This window comes from Hippopotamus amphibius, chromosome 17 (assembly GCF_030028045.1).
Source record: "Hippopotamus amphibius kiboko isolate mHipAmp2 chromosome 17, mHipAmp2.hap2, whole genome shotgun sequence".
In the NCBI taxonomy this organism is placed as follows: Eukaryota; Metazoa; Chordata; class Mammalia; order Artiodactyla; family Hippopotamidae; genus Hippopotamus; species Hippopotamus amphibius.
In genome coordinates, this window is record NC_080202.1 from 39,759,205 (window position 1) to 39,781,601 (window position 22,397).

The 22,397-nt window shown below is 49.2% G+C and overlaps 1 protein-coding gene across 1 annotated transcript; it reads right to left on the reverse strand.

Annotated features, from left to right (window-relative positions):
- Positions 1–690: 690 nt before the first annotated feature.
- Positions 691–11,671, reverse strand: CCR7 (C-C motif chemokine receptor 7). Its single transcript, XM_057716065.1, has 3 exons — positions 11,616–11,671; positions 5,544–5,593; positions 691–2,719 (listed from the first exon to the last, which is right to left on the reverse strand). The coding sequence occupies exons 1-3, from the start codon at positions 11,623–11,625 to the stop codon at positions 1,640–1,642; spliced, it is 1,140 nt and encodes a 379-aa protein (XP_057572048.1). The 5' UTR covers positions 11,626–11,671; the 3' UTR covers positions 691–1,639.
- Positions 11,672–22,397: the final 10,726 nt, after the last annotated feature.

Sequence of the window (22,397 nt, forward strand, 5' to 3'; positions counted from 1 at the left end):
CACCCACATGGATCTTGGGCCTGTGGTAGGGTCTGTGGCTGTTCCTAGATCCCTGCCCCTCCAGGATGGATGTCCATACTACGGAAGCCTGTTGCTGCAACAGTGGCCAGGGAAGGTCAAGGGTTAGCTCTCAGGCATCCAGCAAAGGGTGCAGCCTATCACATGTGTTCCATTCCAAGCCTCTTGGATCCAGGATGCTATGGTAGGTAGGTGTCAGGGAGAGGCCTCCCTCTAAATACCAGTTTTGGGAGCCTGGGGGGACTGACAAAGGGTCCCGTTCCAGACTGAGCCTGTTCACAGATGAATAGGACAGTGTGTAAACGCTGCTAAGGGTCAAGAAGAGTTTCCAGCTACAGAGGTTACAGGGACAACTTGGTTCTTTCCAAAGCTCAGCTCAGACCATGTCTTTGGGTCACTGTTGACTGCACAGGCTTGGGCTCTGTCCTGTGAGCTCTGGAAGGGTGTTTGCAAGCTGGACACCCTGCCCTTCTGCTCCTCCTACCTTGTTCAGCCTCTTGGGCCTGTGTCATTGGAAGGGCTCAGAGCATAGCTCAGCAGACCTCATGGTTCTGAGCATCTCTGAACAATGAAGCCTGGGGGAGAAAAGGGATGTGGGGGTGGTCAGATGGGGTGTGGGGTTTGCAAAACAAGAATACACTCATTCGCCATTTACCAAAAAATTTTTTTCCTCTTTCTTTTAAAGCTGTTGTTTCCTCAGGGGAAAACTTTTATTTGTGTATGACTAAAATGTGCTGTCTTAATGAATTGAAAACAGAGTAAGATGAGAGATTTTTGTCCCCGTGGCAAAGAACAAAGAAGCAGCTCATTGGCCGGTGGCAGCCAGCATCGTCACCCACCCCCAGCCCCTAACCTTTCTCCCCGCCCTCTCCTCCCTTCCTAGCAGAGCTGAGACCTGAGAAGGGCTGGCCACACGTCATTCCTGCCCCACAGCCCTGGCTGGGAACATGGCTGTGGCCGGGCCTGGCCTGCGGGAAACACCACACCCCTTCAGCGTGGAGAGCTCGAGAAGAAGTGGCTGGCGAGGGGCCAGTGTGCTTTTAGGAGGCTCGGAGACTGCTGTTTCTTGCTGGCTCAGATGACAGAGGAAAAAGAGGGATGGAGGGAGGGATTCAGAGAGTTAGTTTGAGTCACTGGCAACCCTCTTCCCCCGCCCAGGTGAGAAGTCGCCCCGCTGTCTCTGGTCTTGGGGACAAAGCCTTGCTTTCTGGAAGACCTCGCCTTGAGTCTCAGGGAGGATTTCTTTCTAGAAGATTGATTCGGAACACTTGCCAGGCCCCTTCCACCACCCTAGATCTCACCAGCGCCTACCCCTTCACTCCAGGAGGTGTGAACCGTTTCTCGACTTTCACCTCTCATTTGGGATTTGGGAGACAACGACCTTGGTTTTGGAGTGTTGCTGGATCTGGGGTAGCTTATCAACCGCGTCTCTTTGCAACCTTGGTTGAGGTAGCTAGCTAGGGTTCTGGCTCATCTGTCTTCCGTGGCTTGGGTTTTCACCACGAGATAAACCTTAATGGCCAGAACGGCCTTTCCCTCAGCAGCTGTTGGGTCGTCTGCTCCCTGTCCTCGATCCGAGGGGCCCTGGGAGAGGTCCCTCTAGTCCAGGCGGAGGAGCCTCCTACGGGGAGAAGGTGGTGGTGGTCTCAGCCTCCACGCTCATGGAGGACCGCCGGGTGTGGCGACAGGAAGACCACTGCCGGAGCTGCTCCTGGCTGAGGCAGCCCAGGTCCTTGAAGAGCTTGAAGAGGTCGCTGCGGAACTTGACGCCGATGAAGGCGTACAAGAAAGGGTTGACGCAGCAGCGGACGCAGGCCAGGCTGTAGGTGACATCGTAGGCGATGTTGAGCTGCTTGCTGAGCTCGCAGCTGGTGGCGCTGGTGATGTTGAAGTTGGCCACCGTCTGGGCCAGGACCACCCCGTTGTAGGGCAGCTGGAAGGCTACGAAGACCACGACCACGGCGATGATCACTTTGATGGCCTTGTTGCGCTCGAAGTTGCGTGCCTGCAGCAGGGTGCGGATGATGATGAGGTAGCAGAAGCTCATGGCCAGCAGGGGGATCAGAAAGCCTACCACCATCTGGGCCACCTGGATGGTGATCAAGGCCTCCACGTGCTCGGTGATGAGGGAGCACCGCAGCGCCTGCTCGCTGCTGCTCTTCTGGATGCCGCTGTACAGCAGCTCCGGGGTGGAGAGCACCACCGCCAGCACCCAGATGCCCACGCAGGAGAGCTTGCTGATGAGAAGGACGCGGGCGCGGTGGCGGTGGGCCGAGACGGCCTGGACGATGGCGACGTAGCGGTCGATACTGATGCACAGGAGCAGGAGCATGCCGCTGAAGAAGCTTATCTTGTAGATGCCAAAGATGAGCTTGCAAACGTGGACCCCAAAGACCCAGGACTTGGCCGCGCTGTAAGCCCAGAAGGGAAGGGTCAGGAGGAAGAGGATGTCCGCCAAGGCCAGGTTGAGCAGGTAGGTATCGGTCATGGTCTTGAGCCTTTTGAAATAGATGTAGGTCAGCATGACCAGCCCGTTGCCCAGCAGGCCCACGAAGCAAATGATGGAGTACATGACCGGGAGGAACCAGGCTTTAAAGTTCCGCACGTCCTTCTTGAAGCACACGGACTCGTACAGCGTGTAGTCCACGGTGGTGTTGTCTCCGATGTAATCGTCCGTGACCTCATCCTGGCACAGGCACACCTGCGGGGAAGGAACCAGGGGAACACGATCCAGCTTAGCTGAGAGGGTCTAAATCTTGCTGCCCTGGGACTGTCCAGAGCAGTGGTTTCAAGTTGCAGTCAGTGTCACCTGCAAATTCTCAGATCTCATCTGAGACCCACTGCACCAGAATTTCAAAGGCTGGGGCCCAGGGATCTGTTTTTCTAAATTTTCCAGGTGGTTCTTTGGTTTGAAATTGGTGCTTCTCAATTTTAACATGCACACGAACTTGGAGATCTTAATCAAATGATTTAGCAGGTTGGGTTTGAGCCTGAGATTCTGCATTTCTAATAAGAAGCAAGGGTCTGATTTTGCCAACTCTTCTGAGACACTTGACCTTACAGGTGTTGACGGTGGACTGGAAATAGTCTGGGCTCTGGGGCCAAATGAGCCTTGGGCTGGTTAAATACACTTCATCTCTCCAAGCCTCAGTTTTCTCATCTGTGAAATGGAGATGAATGCTATCTCCTCCACATGGCTGTCGTGAGGTTCCTAACTCAGATTCTGGCATTATTTTGTCTCCACGGAGGTTTTATTTTGCCTGCTGGAAACTCCAAGAGAGCGGGATCGGGTGTCTTTCTTTTTGAGCCTCCTTTGGAAGCGGGTAGAAAGAACTTTCCAAGGGAGGAGGGCCTACAAAATTACCCCAGCTTTTGAGGGAAAATCCACTTGGGCTAAGGTTGAGGAGGGCCTGAAGTGAGAAGAGAGGAAGGCACAGCTCTGTTAAGAGGCCACAAAGCCCTGGTTTGGGGCAAGCTGCCGTGATCACGGGTAGGGAGTGCCTTGAAGACTTATGGATCCCTGGGGCCTGAGGCACGGGCGCCGGGCTTGAGTCAGGAGCTCAGGCGACGGGCCACATGGATGGCGGGGCCACAGCCTCGGCCGTGACTGAGTTCTCTCCGGCCCAGGAAGGAAGCGCAGCCCCGTCTCCGCCCTCCCTCCCTCCGTCCTCCCACCCTCTCCCCCCACCTCTCTCCTCTCTATCCCTCGCTGTCTCTTCTGGCAGGTCCCAGCCAGCAGGGCTCAGCGGCTCAGGGCTTTTTTCAGCCTATCTGCAGGGCGGGGTGAAGGGTCAGGCAGCCTGCTGTGATTTTATCAATGAAGAGGGGTACGCGGGATGGCTGAGCTGTGTGGGGCTGGGAGCGGGGCTGGAAGACTGCCTCAGGAAGCTCCCTCCTCTGGCAATGGGGCCCTGGGCAGCCCAATGTGACGGATCTTCACACAACTGGGGAACTGGAGGGACTGTAGGGGTAAGGAAAGGGGGGCTCTCGGACAAGCCACGTGGCTCACTCAAGGGTACTCAGCCAGAAGGGGAACCCAGTCTGCTGAATTCCCTTTACCCTGTCTCTTTCTCACTTCCAAATTCTGGACTCATGGCTATTTTGCTTGGGGACAGGGTGAGGACCTAATCACGTCCAGGAGCCTTTTTTTGGGTATTGTTGTCTCGAGAAGAAAAGTCCGTGGCAACCCCTTTGGCCTTTTCCAGGCACGATTGGCGCCTAGGAGTCCTGGAAGAGGCTGGCTGCCCTTGGTCGCCCAGGATAATGCCCAAGGCCCAAGGTGTCCCTGGACGTCAGTGGGCTCTGGGCCTTGGAGGGCAATACACCCAGCCTCCGTGATGTGTGCTTCCCACCACCCGTCTGCCTGCTCTTTTCCTCCTTAGTACCTGCCCCCTGTGCCAGGGGCCACCCGGCTTGACGTCTCAGCAGCCCACAGCCCCACCCCCATCCCCCCAAGTATGGAGAAGGATGAGCCCAGCTATCCCTCATCCCCTCCCCAACCTTCCAGCCCCTCTGGAGTCCTGGAAACAGGAGAGACGGAAGGGAGGGAGTGGTGCTGGGGAAGGAGGCCAGGCTGTGGGCTACAGCCCAAGCTCCAGGGGGCCTCTGGGATGGGGTTTTGGGAACAGTGCCCAACTTGGGGCCTGCCCCTGGCCGGAGCTCCTGGAAAGCTGCCTCTCTGGCCTCCAGACCTGGGGCAGAGCCAAATTCTGAAGCACTGCCTCTCCAGCTCTGACCTCAGCCGTCCCCTCCCCCTTCAAGAGAGCTCCAAACCCCAGCAAATGGGGGAGAGTCGACACCTCGAGTTAGTTTCTTCTAACTCTGGCACTTGGTGGGGGTAGATTTTCTGTCTTCACATCTGGGACGGAGAAGCTGAAACCTATAAACTGGGGGCCTTTGCTCCTACAGAGTTCTGGGCCCCTCTAAAGGATGTGCTCCCATCCGCCCCCGCACCCCCCCGTGAGGCTCAGGCCAGTCTCTTTATTTCACAAAAGGGAACTGGGGCTTCGAGGGGAGTCTTTGGCTGCAGGTTGGGGGAGAGAGATGGCTTTGGGGCGATAAGACAGTAACCAGTCACCAGACTGCTGGGGCTTTTCTCAGCTCACATACGAAGATTTACAAGCGTGGGTGTGGGCATATATGTGCAAAACCCAGTAACCTCACAGGCTTTGCTTTTTGCAAAGCAAAGAGCTCTCTCCAAGAACTCAGGAGTCCACTTTTCTGCCTCCAGGATGGGGATCTTGGACATGGGGTGGGGAAGGTGGGGTAACTTGCTTCCCCCCATGTTTTAGTTGAAATGGAGTAAAGGAATTTCAGAGAACACATGTGTGGCTTTCTAGGGTCACTCAGCAGATGGAGAGGGTGGCCAACAGCTGAATGAATGACAGATTTGTGTCTGGGTCTGTTTCTTTCCAGCAAATGCCCAGTGACTCCCCCACAACCCGGGGCTCGGGCTTGGGAAGGAGCAGGCTTGGGGAGGGGGTTGTGTGGGAGGGAACAGAGCTTTCCTTGGCGGGACAACTCACCTGGAAGATGACGAGGAGGGCCACCACCAGCACGCTCTTCATTGGCTTCCCTGCAGGAGACAAGGTGAGAAAGTTGTTGCTTGGCAGGAATGACTCTTTGTTACGAAACAAAGCCACGGAGCTGGGGAGACTGTGGGGAACTGGCTTCACACCCTGCAGACACCACGTTTGAGAATGTGAGAACCAGACTGTGCCTTGGAGTGCCTGGCCAGCTGCCCAGCCGCCCTGTCCTCACCTCCTCTTCCCCGTCTGCTCCATAAGGGGTCCCGGAAAGGAGCGGGATCAGAATGCAGGGCAGCCCCCCCGCCCCCCTCCTGTGGCTCTTCAGGGCCTCTTCTGCAGTTGGAAAGCCCATCCTGGCCCAGACCACCGCTCAAGGCTGAGCTTCAACTGACCTTGACTCCTCGGTCTGAGCGACCCCCTCCCATTCCATGGTATGCAGGAAGCAAGACCCTGAGGTGGTGGTGGTGGAGGTGGGGTGTGTGTGTGTGTGTGTGTGTGTGTGTGTGTGTGTGTGTGTGTGTGTGTCCTGCCCCGCTCTGGTGCCAGGAGCCAACGGGGAGCATTTCTCCTGCGCCCAGGTGAGTGGACAGCCACCTATGAAGCCCTGAGTGTTTCCCAAGGGAGGCTGGCTGAGGAAGTAGAGAGATTTCACAGGGCTGTGTGGAGGCGTGTTCCTTACTGGCCTCTGAAGGACACACAGGAAAGTTCTCCCAGGACCCACGAGGCTCCCCAAAATAGCCTGTCATCCAACTGTTATCTGTCCGGCGCTGACTGGTGGTGCCCGCGGCCCACGCCCTCAGGCTGCCTTTGGGGCAGGGCCCTCGTCTCTTTTACCCAGTGCAGGCCCAGAACCCAGGCGGTGCCCAGGGACTGTGTGCTGCTGAATGAGTGAATGATTGGAGGCTCGCTTGCCCTTGTCCCAAGGTGCCCTGCTGGGACCCTGCCCTGTGGCTGTGTGGTAGGTTGGAGACTATTCCCTAAGGTAGCTACTTTACTTTTTTTTTTTGCTCGACTGAAGTGTGTGGATATGTCTTCTCTTCTTTAACTTGCTTCTAATCTGGGGCCTTGGGAGCCAGGTGAAGGGGAAACACGGTGGGAAGAGGCCTGGCCTGGCCTGCCCAGAACAGAGTCAGAGCCCGGGTACCTTCTGGAAGTCAGGAGGCTGTTCTTGGGTCTGAACAGCAGGTTGAGACCCCAGGTTCTCACAGGTTCTCTCAAGGCCTGATGTGGGCCTTGGCAGCTCAGTCCTCCTTCGTGCCTGAGCTGAGGGCAGGACCTGGAACCTCTTTCCTCCAAGGGGCTGAGCAGGGGGGACAGTTCACAGGGTGATTTATATAGAAGTCGTATCTCACTTAACAGTCTGGGAGCTGTGCCCTCTTCACCTTTGCAGCCCCCTTACCCTAACTGGACCAGACCACAGGGGAGAGTCAGTAACTGTGATGCCAGAAATGAATACAAGGCAGGACTCGCCGGCCTGTCACACCTCCAGTCTTAGGAGGCTCAGTAGATAACTGCTTGGGACCCTGCTTCTAGCACCTTCTAGAGGCTGGGGACCCCCTGCCAGCAAGCAAGGGATTCTGCTTCGTAAGAGGCAACAACAGCACAGTCCCAGAGATTCTGTGTGCTTAGCCACAGCACCACCTGCTGGAAATTTTGTGGCATGACACCCAAGTTGCCATTGTGCTCCAGGGAATGTGCCGAAGGCTGGGATTCTGGGCTTGGGGGGTCTTGGGGGAAGGAAGAAGGGCATCAAGCCATATAAATAAACAGACACTTCTCCCATGTTATACTGAGTACTACTGCTAGCTGGGTCTTCCTAAAGCATAGCTCTGATGCCAACCCTCACTGTGCCCTCCTTGTAAATCCTTAGGCCCTCTCCACCCAGCCCTAAGGGTGATGCCCTGACACTGAGCATGGCAGTCAAGCCCTCCACTGTCTACTTGCAACTGCCTTCCTAGCTGCGTCTTCTGTTTCTGGGGACATGCATCCACTGTCCCATTGTCGCCAGCTTGCACCTGCACGTTTGCAGTCCTGGGTGGGAATGGATCTCTTTGCCACATCACCGCTCCCCTCTCTCATTCCCCTTCCTTGCTGAATTATCCCAAGAGCCCCTGAGCTTGAGTCCACATCTCTACCCTTACGCACTCTCTCTTCATGGTCCAACGAGCTGCCTGTCTTCCACTGACTCATCTTGATGTGCAGCGCTCGAGGTTTCTTTAAACACGTACGAGTCTTTCGGTTACTTTAGAGAAAGCCCGCTCTGACTGTCAGTGAGAACCGAGAAACCTCAAGGTTTTGATGTCACAACGGGTGAAACATGAGGAGCAAGAGTTGTGTTTCTACTTCACGCCATCAACCCCCTTTCCTGTGCCCCGTTTAGTCCTTTTGCCACTGGCTGGGGGAGGGGGGTTATGAGGGGGAGCTGGAGGGGGCGTGTAGGTGAGGTCTCCTTCCCGGTGTGTTGGAGAGGGCTGTGGAGCAGGGATCTTCTAGGACCAGAATAGGTTGTTTTCAAGAAAGGTGACCAAACAGGAACTTAGGGGAACTCTGGTGTGTGGCCTGGTCAACGGCTTTGACTCAAATTATTTCTGTCTGTTACAAAGTCATAAAGCAACTGGTCTTGGGCAGCAGTTTGGGTGGGGCCAGAGAAGTTGGGAATCTCAGGGGTTGAGGAGTGGTTGACTTATATGTTGGGTATTTTCTGAGTTCTTGAGTTCCTAGTAATGATCACAACGAAAAGGAAATTCCCTAGAACTCCAACCTTAGCTCCCAGCAAGAGAAACTAGAGATTAGTAACTTTCCCAGGGTCACACAACTGGTAGTGGAGCTGGGCTTTGAATCCACCTAATTTCAGAAACCACACTCCTAACTCTTCTTCCGTGCTGCCTCTCAGGCTTTATCTTCTTCTCCCTTCTAATATCCTGTGAGTTAGCCCTTGTGAGTCGCATTCCATACTGCAGAAAATAGAGACCCAGAGAGGTTAAGCCACTTGTCTGGGGCCACACAGCTGCTAAGAGATGAATCTGAGATTTCCGAATGGAACTTGTACTGCTTCATTTCTGTTGAGCCTGCTGTGTAGAGGGACCTCTGTGGGGCATAAAGGGAATCCTCACTCTCCTCCATCCCATTGGTCACCCGGTTCTGTTGCTTCCAGTTCCTAACATCTCAGATCTGGCCCCACTTCTCCCTTGACATAAGGCTTCGCTGCCACAGAGCTCCTCTGAAACACAGATCACATTATTTAACTTGCCTAATTGAAAAAGAAAAATCTTTGCCTGCTCCCCAATGCTTTCAGGAGAAAGCCCAAACTTTTTAACAATGCCACATGGAATCTTAAAGATTGGCCCTCCCTGTCCCTACTGTCTCCTCTCCTTCTTGACACGGCCGGGTTCTTTACACCCTCGTCAACTTGTCAGAGCTGACCAGCTGAAAGCCTGCAGGCTGAGTCCCCAGGGTATTCAGTTTGGCTACACGGAGTTTGCAAAAAATTGGATTTGGATACGTTGAGGTGGGGCTTGTACCCTCTGAATCACTTTACTGCCTTCCACTTACTACATCTTATGCCCATTCCCTCGTTTACAATTGAGCCATTGAGTTTGCTATCCCTGCCATATCCTGGGCCCCTTGCTCTGCCTTTTCTGGTTTAAGAACTCCTACACGTCCTTCAAAACCCAACTTAAATGCTCCTCAGACACACACTCACTATTCATTTCTTTAGGTTTCACAATCACCCTGCTCTTAGCCCATCAGTACTCTCTCCCTCTCTTGCAGTGGTTTATTGACATGTGTGTCTCTCCCCCACCAGACTGGTCCTGCCTGCATTCCTCCAACAATGACAGTCAACTGAAAGTACCAAGCAAAGAGGAGAGATTTCTCAATAGCTCCGCCAGGCTGCAGGGCTCCCCCCACCCCACCCCAGCCAGCCTCCCCAGAGGCCAGGAGGGATTGGCCCTGAATTTCTTTATCATCCCCCTCTGCCCCCATCACTGGCTGAGCTGTGAGAGATGAGTAGCTGACGGCTCATTTGTCTCTTCTCTGCTTTGGAAAATTCTAACCGAAGTCTTAGGCCCCATTTCTTGAAGATGGGGAAGGCGTCTCGGGGCTGCTCATTCAAATCGTGAAAAAGATCAACTCAGCCCTGGTTGGGTGTTTTCATTTTGTGTAACAGAAACTTTGCCCCTCACCCACCGTGGGCTCCCTGCCGAGCTGACAAAGAGAGAGAAACAGATCCTTTGTGGCCCACCCGTCCTACCAACGGCCCAGAGCCCCAGAGCCTAATCTGAGCAAAGAGTCTCGCGGTGACCCTCCTACCAGTATTTGGGGCTCTGCCAGCCGTGGGGGCTCTCTCGAATTGAGTGAAGCAGTAAGAACACCCCTTTCTTCTGGACCAGAGGTTTCCTGCATGAAACGGACCTCCCTCCCCGCATTAACGCCTGTGAGTCTAGCACCCCCAAAACTAGCCCTGGGAGGAGGACCCTCCGTGCTGTGCTGGGGCTGCTCTCATGGGCTCGTTGAGCCAGGGGTGCACGTCTCTCTCCGACTCTGTGCTCAGTCATTTCACGGCTTGAAATCAGCTACGGTGGGAGAATTTACACTATGAAATTGGCAAGAACTACACACCAGGGTCTGCTCCGGAGAGCCAGTTTCCCAACCTTTACCAGTGCACCATGGGGACCTGCTTGGTTTATTTCACAGAGAGGCAGGATCAGGGTCTCCAGGGGACGACGTCTGCATGCTGGGACTGTGGTTAGTGGGGGTGGATGTCTGGGGAGTGGGATTCGAGGGCAGGCTGCTGGGAGGAGGGGAAGTTGGAGGAGATTTTTAAAAACTAAAATCAGAGTTCTTGATGCCATGCGTGCATTCATTCATTCATTCCACAAACATTTTCTGCTCACACCCCCAAAGCACCTGGGAATCAGAGGTGCAAGGATCAGACCCTGTCTTCCAGGAGTTCTCAGTCAGTGGGTGGGAAAGCTACTTTAGCCCTTTAAAAGCTGTTTTCTGGGTCCACCCAGGGTTCCGGGTGGGCGGGAAAAGCAGACATGAAGGCAAGAGGCTGTGGTGTGGCTGGGAGGGGTGTGAGGACAGCAGAGGGTGAACGGGAACCTTCACTTTTTAAAGCCACCCCTTGCGGCTTTGAGGCTGCCGTGGTGCTTTGTTTGCTGGTGAGAACGAGCCATCCAGGAACCTGGCCTTTGTAGCCTCAGCCGGGCCTGACTCCTCAGCTGAGATTTATAAATGGGGTGTCTGGAGCCTGATGAGCCCCCTCCCTGAATCTTGTTGGGGCCTCCCTTGGACTCCCTCTAGTTAAGACCGAGGTTAGACCAGAGGACCAACTTTTGAAAGGGATGAGTCATCTCCCCGGGTAGAAAAAGTAAGTGAGGCTGGGAACTGTGCTGGAGGTCCTGGCTGTGACTTCTCCCAGCTGAAGGCCCCTGTGGTCTCATTTTGTGTTGCCCACCCAACCTTTAACCGGCAAGAGGCAACAGCTTGCCCATGGGATGTGCAGCAGAGAGAAAATTAACACAGCTTGCATTGCGTTGTGTAGTGTCATTTACACAATGCACTCACCCTTAATCTACTCCTTATCATAACTCTAAGAGAGCAGAGATTCTCACCCCTATTTAGCCTGGGAGAAAGGTGGGAACTGGAGGACGAGTGGAGGGTCCTGAGCCCTCCAAGGAGAATTTTCCTTGATGAAACAGGTCCCTGAGAGCCTGCCCCATCGCAGCAGGCTGAGACAGAACAGGTGCTGGCCAGATCTCCACCAACCCCAGCCCTGCCACCTTCTGCAGTTCCTACTGTTCTTGAAAGCTGTGACCCCCTTGTCTTTCCTGGTACCAACGGTTACCCCCTGCCCCAGATCTGAAAGGTGCACCCTCAGTGCCTGGGAGGACAGGGTGGCATGCTCTTGGAGCAGTCATTGATTCCCACCCAAGCCGCCTGATTTCTCTGGGAGGCTCCGCCAGGCCTTCCACCCCCATCCTCCACCAGCATTCCACAAAGTCCGTCTGGGTGTCCAAGTGACCCCGGTAACTGCTCTCTCTCACGGCGGGGAGGCTCACTCACCCAGGTCCATGACACTCTTGGCGGCTGTGACCACACAGGAAGGTTGTGCCGGGCCTCTGTCTGGTGAGGAAGTGGTACGAGCCCCTTTTAAGCTCTGAGGAGACACCCTCTTCCCTGCCCCTCCCACCCCTGCTCCTCCCTCCAATCCGGCCTCACTCAGGGTCTGGACTCAGGTGCCTTCTGGGACCGAAGGGGTATGAGGGGTATGAGAAGGTGACAGAGAGTGACAGGCCACTCACCAGTCATAGGATCATGAATCATCAGGTCATTTACATTCAGAAAGCTCCCTGTACAGACTAGGGGCCCAGCCCAAGGCAGGGGAATAGGAGCCACTTATTGATTCGACAGATGTTTATAGCCTGAGTACCACATGCCAGGGAGTCAGACGTAAGTTAAGATGTATCTCCATCCTTCCCTTGCCCTGCTCAGTGTCACAAGGGACTACTTTTCCCAAACTACTTTGCCCTCTGGCTTTTGGGTAGGTTTGGCCAATGAGAGGCACTGACAGATGATGGAAGGTAGAAGGGAAGGGATGTGCCAGGATGTTTCTTTTTTCCTTTTTCCTTTTCTCTTCCCTCATCTCTTCTCTTCTCTTCCTTTCCTTTTTTTTTTTTTAAATTTGGTTTTCTTTTTTTTTAATTTAGTTTTTATTTTATATTGGAGTATAGTTGATTTACAATGTGTTAGTTTCAGGTATACAGCAGATTCAGTTATACATATACATATACATATTTCCATTCTTTTTCAGATTCTTTTCCTATATAGGTTATTACAGAATATTGAGTTGAGTTCCCTGTGCTATACAGTAGGTCCTTGTTGATTATCTATTTTGTATATGGTAGTGTGTGTATGTTAATCCCAAACTCCTAGTTTATCCCTCCCCTCCACCAACCTATCCCCTTTGGTAACCATAAGTTTGTTTTTCCTTTCTTTTTTAATGACAACTTTATTGAGTTATAATTCACAAATAAACTCACCCTTTTAAAGTGTACCAGTTAATTTTTGGGGGGTGGGGTATATTTACAGAGCTGTGTAACCATCACTAAAATCAATTTTAGAACATTTAAAATCACTTCTCCATGTAACCCCCACCCCTTCATTACCAATGACTCCCCACATCCCCTCCACCCCCACCCCTGGACCCTGGTAACAAAAAATCTACTTTCTGTCTTTATAGATTTGCCTATTTTGGACATTTCACATAAATAGAATTATACTATAGGTGGCCTTTGTGTCTGGCTTCTTTGACTTAGCATAACGTTTTCAAGGTTCATCCATGTTGTAGCATATATCAATATTTCATTCCTTTTTATGGTCTAGTAATATTCCACTGTATGGTATCCCTACCAACAAGACGCCATTTTGTTTGTTGGACATTTGGTTTGTTTCCACTTTTTGGCTGTGATGAATAATGCTGCTAGGACCAGTCATATACAAGTTTTTGTGTGGACGTGTGCTTCTTTTTCTCTGGAATACCTGCCTAGGAGTAAAATTGCTGGGTCACATGGTAATTACATTTGAGTAACTGTCAAACTTTTCCCAAAGTGTCATCACCATTTTACGTTCCCATCAGCAATGTATGAACTTTCCACATCCTCAACAAAACTTGTTATTGTCTGTTTTTTGTTTTTTGTTTTGATTCTAGCCATCCTAGTGGGTGTGAAGTGGTTTTAATGTGCATTATCCTAATGGCTAATGATAGTGAGCACACTTTCATGTGCTTATTGATCATTTATCTTTGGAGAAATGCCTATTTAAATCCTTTGCCCATTTTTAAATTGGGCTATTTATTTTTATTGTTGCGTTGTAAGGTTCTTTATGTATGCTGGATGCAAGTCCTTTACCAGATATATGATTTATAAATATTTTCTCCCATTTTGCAGATTGCCTTCACTTTCTTAAAAAAATTTTTTTTTTGTTATTTATTTTATTTTTGGCTGCATTGGGTCTTAGTTGTGGCACTCAGGATTCTCGTTGCGGCATGCGGGATCTTCCATTGCGGCACTTGGGCTTCTCTCTAGTTGTGGCTCGTGTGCTCAGTAGTTGCAGTGCACAGGCTTAGTTGCCCGGCAGCATGTGGGATCTTAGTTCTCTGACTAGGGATTGAACCTGAGTTTCCTGCACTGGAAGGCGAATTCTTAACTGGACCACCAGTGAAATTCCTGCCTTCACTTTCTTGATGGTGACCTTTGAAACACAAAACTTAAAAATTTTGAGGTCAAATTATTTTTCTTTTGTCACCTGTGCTTGTTGTATAATATTTAAGAAACCATTGCCTAATTCATGGTCATGAAGATTTATTGTTATGTTTTCTTCCAAGAGTTTTATCTCTGACATTTAGCTTTGATTCATTTTGAGTTAATTTTTGTGTATCATGCATATTCCCTTTTATTCCTAGTTTGTTGAATTTTGTTAAATGCCTCTTCTATGTCCATTGAAAAGATCATTTTTTGTCCTTTATTCTATAAAATATGGTGTATTACAGAGTTGATTTTTGTATGTTGAACCAACCTTAAATTCCTGGGATAAATCACTTGGTCATGGTGTATAGTCTTTTTTTTTATATGTTGCTGGATTTGGTGAGGATTTTTGCATCTATATTTAGTGGGGATATTGGTCTGTAGTTTTATTTGCTTGTGATTATTGTGGTTTTGGTACCAGGGTAACTCTAGTTGAAGGTTTGTCAATTTTGCTGATCTTTTCAACGTACCAACTTTCGGTTTTATTGATTTTCTCTGTTTTTTCCTATTCTCTGTTTCACTTATTTCCATTATACTCTTTGTTATTTCCTTCCTTCTGTTTGATTTAGGTTTAGTTTGCTCCTCTTGTTCTGATATTTTAAGGTAAAAGGTTAGGTTCTTTGCTTGAGATCTTTCTCCTTTTTTCTATTCTAGGCATTTACAGCCTAGAATGAATTTCTCTCTAAGCACTGCTATAGCTGCATCCCATAGGTTTTGATGCTGTGTTTCATTCATCTCAAAGTATTTTCCAATTTCCCTTGTGAATTCTTCTTTGACCCATTGATTATTAGGGAGTGTTTTGTTGGATTTCCACATATTTGTGAATTCCTCAAATTTCCTTCTGTTACTGATTGTGGTTAGAGAATGTACTTTGTATGATTTCGATTCTTTTACAGTTATTGAGATTTGTTTTATGTTCTAACATATGGTCTGTCCTGGAGAATGTTCCATGTGCACCTGAGAAGAATGCATATTCTGCTATTGTTGGATGAATATTCTATAGATAGCTGATAGGTCCAGTTGGTTCATAATGTTGTTTGTGTCTTCTATTTTTTTATTGATCTGTTGCCTAGTTGTTTTACCCACTATTTGAAAGTAGGGAAAGTAAGTCTCTGACTATGATTGTTGAATTGTGTATGCCTCCTATTTCTCCCTTGTTTTCTGTCAATGTTTGTTTCACGTATTTTTGGTCTCTGTTATTTAGGTGCGTATATATTTATTTGCTAAGTCTTCATGATAGATTGACCCTTTTATCATTATAACATATACTTTGTCTTTATACACAATTTTTGTATTAAAGTCTATTTTGTCTGATGTTAGTATAGACTTTGCAGTATTTTGGGGGGTATTGTTTGCATATTTTTCTGTCACTAAGATATTTCTTTCCTCTCTCTGCTTCCAGTGGCACCTCCAGCCATGGCTACATGTTTTTGATCCCAGAGTCCATCAGCCACCCCCTACCTCTGTGGTGCCAGCACCTGATGAGTAACCCCCACCTTGGCTCCAACTCCTACCCTAGTTTCTGGTCTCTGGTAGCACTACCTTCTCCCTGTGTCTCTTCAGCTCTAGGGATGATGGCAACTTCTTGCTGTTGTTAATCTCTGGTGGCCTCACCATCCTTTGTTTGACTTTTCAGCTCTTCTATCGCCTGTATAACTGGCTCTCTTTGTTAAATTCCTTTTGTCTGAAATACCTAGAGTGGCTTGTTTTTGCTTCCACCCTGACTGATAAAAGGTGATTCCTGTTCCCAAGGAGTTTAAGGTACAGTATTCCCCCTTATCCATGGTTTTGCTTTCTGTGGTTACAGTTATCCATGGTCAACCATGGTCTGAAGATATTAGATGGAAATTTCCAGGAATAAACAATTCATAAGTTTTCAATTGCATACCATTTTGAGTAGTGTGATGAAACCTTACACTGTCCTGCTCTGTCCCACTTGGGATTCCCAACCATTGACACTATCATAGCTTGATGATCCAGAATCACTCAAAGCAGATGATCCTCCTTCTGATGATACATCAGTTGCAGTCTAATGCTATGTTACAATGCCCATGTCATTCCACTTCATCTCATCATGTAGGCATTTTATCATCTCACATCGTAAGAAGAAGGGTAAGTATACTGCAATAAGATATTTTGAGAGAGAGAAAGAGAGAGACCACATTCACATAACTTTTATGAGAGCATATTGCTATAATTGTTCTACTTTATTATTAGTTATTGTTATTGAACTCTTACCATGCCTAATTTATAAATTAAACTTTATCATAGGTATGTATGTAAAGGAAAACACATACTATGTATGATATATATAGAGTTTGGTGATATCCATGGTTTCAGGCATCCACTGGGGGTATTGGAACATATCCCCCACAGATAAAGGGGAGCTACTGTATAGAAGAAGTTAAGGCTAGATTACAGTCCTGTTGCCTACAGTTCTGATACTTTATCTAAAACAAGGGGAGGAAATCTATGATTGAATAGGGCTGAAAGATAGATGGACAAGTAGATAAAATAGCTTTTCTTCACCCCAGAGATATGAAGAACATTCAGTTGGGATGTAGTGCAGTTAGCCTAGCTTTTCTCCAGCTCCCTATATGATCTTGGGTAAGTTGCTTCCCCACTCAGGGCCTCAGTTTTCTCAAGTATGAAGTGAGGATATTGGAATGCCTAGGAGATATCTAAGCTTTGGCATCTGAGACTCTGAAGTGCAGAACTTTCCTGTGGCATACTGCCCAATGCTTAACCACTCTCTGTTGTTCCAAATTCCCCACATGGAGGCATGAGAAGCCCTCATGGAACTGGGACTTTCCTTTCATTCTAAAGGTTTTGGCTGCTCCCATATCGTGGGCACTTGGAGCCTGCTTGCTTTTAGGGATACAGACAATCTCTCGAACTAGGTGGAAAATACTCTCAGAGGTTATATCTGGGTAGGGTGTTGGTAAGGAAGGGCAGGGCAACCTCACCTTAGAACTACTCCGGAAGCTTCCTCCTGAAGCCCTTTTCCATGTGCCAGATGCTTCTAAGAAAAATTGAGCTTAGAGGCAGAAGACCTGTGTTCCAGTCTTGCCTCTGCTAGAATTTACTATGTGACCTTAGGCAAGTCAGTTCCTCTTTCTGATTCTTGGGTGCCCACCTGAAAAGTAATGGAATTGGACCACATAATCTCCAGGCTCCCTTCTCAGGATAATCCTTGTTATCCTCAGGGATTTTCTTGGTTCTCCAGTTAGTATAGGCCCCACTGAAGCTTCTAGACCAAGAAAGTCCACAGGATACAGGGCAGGACTGGAGAGCTTCATGGTAGTTGCACCATGTTCTTAGGAGATAAAGGGAGCATCCTGAATCTGATCCCCTCAGCAGCCTCAGCCTGAGGCTAAGCCGTGGTGCCCACCCCAGACCCTTTTCCTCCTCTCACTGTCCTTCCCAATCCCTCTAACTCTGGCTATGTAGACCTGGCACACTTTGGGCTGAAGGCCTTCAGTTTCAGTTTCTTAGCTGGTCTCTGAGCAAGGCAATGGGGATTCCCTAGTATTTCTCAACCCTGTGAGCTTTCCCTTCACATGTTAGCATGCAATTAGTGACTATTCACTGCCAATCCACTCTCTATGAGAGGGACCATATATGAGGAAACCAGCATGACTTTCCAAATTGCATCCCATCCTTCAAGGTCCAGGCAGGCCCACTTTCACTGCCCTCCTTCCTCCGAACTCTCATAGCATTTAACTTCAGGGACACTCAAATTGGCAGTTATAACAACAGCATGGAAACTGTTTTCTATTCTAGAAGAGATTTTGTGCTTCTTGGAAACAAGATTGTGCTGTGTACTTTTTTGGGTAGTCTTTGCGTTGCCTCAAACAGTGCTGTGGTTTTAAAAACATATTTTCAGCGTCATTTGGTCTAGTTCAATGTTGTTAGGTCCCATGGTGATATCCTCTGTCTCATCCCACTTGTTGAGAGCATGTGTTGCATGCCTAGCAAGAGACTTGAGACTGCTGCCTCTTTCCCTCTGGAGAATCCTTTTAACAATTTTTTTTATTAAAAAACTTTTTTTATTGTCTGGAGAACCTTAAAAGTCAAAGCAGGGACTGTAGAAGTGAAGCCTCTTACTGATGCTTAGTGGCTGGTGTCAGTACAAAGGACCTGTCCGTAAAAGAAGCAAATACATTGTGCTTGTTTATATCTGGGGCATCTTTGGACCACCTGGTCTTTGGTCTTCCAAAGACTGATTATCTTACAGAAATGGTGGCTGTTAAACTGAATACCTAAAAAGCAGATGCTTAATAAACGTTTGATTAATTGATGATGTGTCGTCAATTTTTCCCTAAGAAGACGCCACTTCCTCCACCTCTCTCGGGGATTCCTTTCTTCTTTTTATTTTGTTTATTTATTTATTTAAAAAAATTTATTTATTTATTTAATTTATTGGCTATGTTGGGTCTTCATTGCTGCAAGCGGGCTTTCTGTATTTGCTGAGAGTGGGGGCTACTCTTCATTGCAGTGCGCAGGCTTCTTATTGCGGTGGCTTCTCTTGTTGCAGAGCATGGGCTCTAGCTATGCGAACTTCCGTAGATGTGGTGTGGGGGCTCAGTAGTTGTGGCTCGAAGGCTCTAGAGCACAGGCTCAGTAGTTGTGGTGCACAGGTTTAGTTGCTCCACGGCATTTGGGATTTCTTCCCAGACCAGGGCTTGAACCCATGTCCCCGGCTTTGCCAGGCAGATTCTTAACCACTGCACCACCAGAGAAGCCCCCTTTTTTCTTTTTAAATTTAAATTGTTAGGAGCTGACTGCAGATTCTGTTCTCATCTGCAGGTTGAATAAGACCTGTATCACGGCAGAGCAGAGAACACCTTGCTCCCAGGGAATGGACCCTAGGACACCTGTTCTACTTCTGCAGTGACTTCATTCATTCATTTATTCAACAAATATTTGATGGACACTTATGTGCCAGGCACAGTGCTGGACTCCACAGATACAAAGAGGAACAGCCATGGTCCCTGACTTTGCCAAGCTCCCATGGAGCTCAGTGGCAGCTTGAGCTGCCACAATAAAATTCCACAGGCTGGGTACCTTAAACATTGGAAATTAATTTTCTCACGGTTCTAGAGCCTAGAAGACCCAGATCAAGGTCCAGCAGGGTCGACCTCTCTTCCTTGTCTGCAAGTGGGTACCTTCCCACTGTGTCCTTACATGGCCTTTCTTGGAGTGTGCAAGGCAGGGATGGAAAGAGAGAGAGAAACAGAGAGACAGACACAAAGAGAGACACACACACAGAGAAAGATTTCTGGTATCTCTTCTTATAAGGTCATTAATCCTATTGGGTTATGGCCCTACTCTTAGGACTTTATTTAACCTTATTTACTTCTTTAGAGGCCCCATGTCCAAATGCAGCCACAACTGGGGGTTAGGGCTTCAGTATATGAATTTGAATGGGGATTCAAACCCCATTGAGGTGGGGGTGGGGAGATGGAAAAATAAAGAGGCAATTACCCATAAGCATTAAAAGTATAAAAACAGACATGGAAATGTATACACTAGATTCAAGATGGGGAAGGAAGAGGGTGCCAATGGAGAGGGGTTTTTCAGGAGCTTAAACTGGGTTGATAATGTTTGGCTTGTGGTGGACAAAGGTCTCATTATATTATTCTTTTTTTTTTAATTTAGAAAAAAATTTATTTATTTGATTATTTATTTATTATTGGCTGTGTTGGGTCTTTGTTGCTGCACAGGCTTTCTCTAGTTGTGGCTAGTGGGAGCTACTCTTTGTTGTGGTGCACAGACCTCTCATTCCAGTGGCTTCTCTTATTGCAGAGCACAGGCTCTAGGCGTGAGTGCTTCAGTAGTTGTGGCACATGGGCTCCGTAGTTGTGGCTCACAGGCCCTAGAGCACAGGCTCAGTGGTTGTGACACATGGGCTTAGCTGCTCCGCGGCATGTGGGATCTTCCAGGACCAGGGCTTGAACCCAGGTCCCCTGCATTGGCAGGTGGATTCTTAACCACTGCGCCACCAGGGAAGTCCCTCAGTATATTATTCTTTATGAATATGAATTCAATATTTCATAATATTTAAAAAAATGATGTAAGGCAAAATTGTAGTACCATGTAGTAAGAGCTAACTAACGGCAGGGGAATGGGGGAGGCAGCGCAAGCCCAACATGCCATAGGAGCACATAGGAGGAAATCAGGAAGGCTACGGAAAAAGTGGCCTTTGAGGGGAGCAGGGTTGACCCAGACAAAGGGAGGAAGGTGAGAGGCCAGTGGCAAGTGCCAAGGCCAGACATCTTGCCTGGCAGACTTTGAACAGGTTTCTCATTTATTCAGAGTCGTTCATTTTGGGAGTTCAGGAACAGGGAGAGCCACACTGTTTAACTTGGCCTCCTTGCAGGGGAGATGTGGCCGGTGGGCCAGATTTCTGGCCTTTGTTACTTGTGCAATGGTCTGGTTGTGTTTGGCACATGAGATATGTTTTGCTTTGGCTACGTCTTTGGAGTGAATCTCTCCCTGCTGTTGTGACATGTGAAACAGATGGTGTGCAATCTTTCTCATGGTTGACTCTTCCCCACTACTCTACCTGTCCATTCGACCCTCTGTCCATTCACTGGTCCATCCATGCATCCAGTATCCATTTACTGAGTACCTACTCTGCCAGGTATTGGGTCAAGTGCTAGGACTTGAAGCCCCAATAAACCCATGGTCAGTTAATGACCAAAGAACATGTCAATTAATGGAAGACAATGGCTCCACATTTGTATGGGGCTTCCATATTTCCAAGCATTTTCTTATATCTTATCGCGTGTAACTCTCATGGTTGCTCAGTGTGGTAGGTTTCAATTTTCTGACAAAGGAAACTGAGACTTCAAAGAGGAGAAGTGTCTTGATCTTTGACTCCAAGCTAAGGGGCTTTTCCCACCATGCCAGGCTGACGTGAGGCATGACCTAAAGGGCTCAGGCCACTCTTGGAAAAAACGTCCTCATACCAGGATTCCTGCCCGCTGCCCTGTTCTCTGAGAATGTGAGCACTGCATTTGGGGAAGTCCTGCCCAAGAGCAAAGGTTTCTGAGAAGGAGCAGGGAGCAGGATCTGGAAGAGATTTGGTCCAACCATCCACTGACGACCTGGTACTCTTGAGGATAAAGAAAAACTTAGCCTACCATAAACTCAGTCCCCTGTTAGCATAAGAAGGAACAGGGTAAGTCTTGATCAGGGCAAGGAGGAACAGAGACCTTCTCTAGAAAGTCTGATTTGGAGAGACCCAAGAGAAGGAAGCGGACCCAGAGTTCCCTGAGGGAGCCTTTGGTACAGATGGAGATCTGGTCCAAGTACCAATTTCTTGGCTCAACCCACAATGTCCTATAGCTTCCGGTCCCTCTGGGCTTGTAATTCAATGGGCAAAGTCCAAGATCACACCTCTAATACTCCTGCCCCCATCCCTGTTTTATTTCACTTGGGAACCATCTGTCCCCATGTGAAGCCAAGGAGAGTGGATCTCCACCAGTGCTGGGGAGCCCAATAGGCAGATTTAGGATAGGTTTAGGGCCCCAGTCAGACAGGGACACCCCTAAATTTGAGAGAGTTTCTGCTTTGAACTTACCTAGAAGTTTGCAATCAGAAAAATCTAAAATAGAAGTTCTTTTAATTTCAACATATGTATGCACTTTGTGTTGGTCAGCCCGTCTCAGGAATAATATTTGGAGACAGACAATAATCATTTTAGGGTCGAGGGCCTTTAAAGGCTGTGATCAGGCCTCATGCCACCAAGAGGGAAAGGACCAGCAGGTGAGAGGTGAGGGATTGTCAGGTTGCAGGGAGGAAAGAGACCGCGCTCCAGGAGGAAGGAAAGGGAAGGAGGGCTGGCGGGAAGCCTCAGGTTAACACTGACACCTGTTGCCACGGCCCGGTGGTGGTTTCCTGCCACTTGTCAGGACGTGCCTGCGCAGAGAACACAATGACAAGAAGATGCTTCCTGTTTTGCTGCGTGGTACATTGTCGGGCATCGAGAGGCGGGGTTTATAGGTCTGTTTTTCACGTCGCCAAGTTCCCTGAGGGAAGGGGCAGGGGCTGGTGAGGATGGAGGTCTGGGGGCAGGTTGAAAGGGAAAGCGGAGGGGGGGTAGCAGCTTATTCTTCCAGAATTGCTCCGTGGAATCTCATGCCATTTTAGTTTTGGCCCCCTAGAGAGGGCGGGGCTGGCCACACTGGCCACACGATCTTACTGTCTCTAACAGCTCCAAGCCGGAGCCCCTGTGTGTGGCTGAGTGTTGCCGAGAATCCCCCTTGTTTCCTTGTGTCTCTCAGTGAAACCCGGTGTTGACTTCTGTGTTGATCTTTGTCTTGGCAGGTGGTGCGGGCAACCAGAAACTTGGACTGAAATAGCCTATGTGGTGAAAGCAGGGCTGGGGAAGTGATGTCTGATCTCGTGACAAATGATGAGTAAGGAATCCAGTGTGCCCACTCCCAACCCCCCAGGCCCGGCCCACCATCGGGCCAGTCCTGAATGGTTCACAGCTGAGTTTGTACATCGTAGGCATGAGAAAGGCCAGGTGGCT

Bases quoted from the DNA above. Each gene is read 5' to 3' on its own strand.
- CCR7 (XM_057716065.1), bottom strand. The intron at 2,720-5,543 runs GTGAGTTGTCCC...CCTTCCCCGCAG, and splicing joins CCCTCCTCGTCATCTTCCAG to GTGTGCCTGTGCCAGGATGA.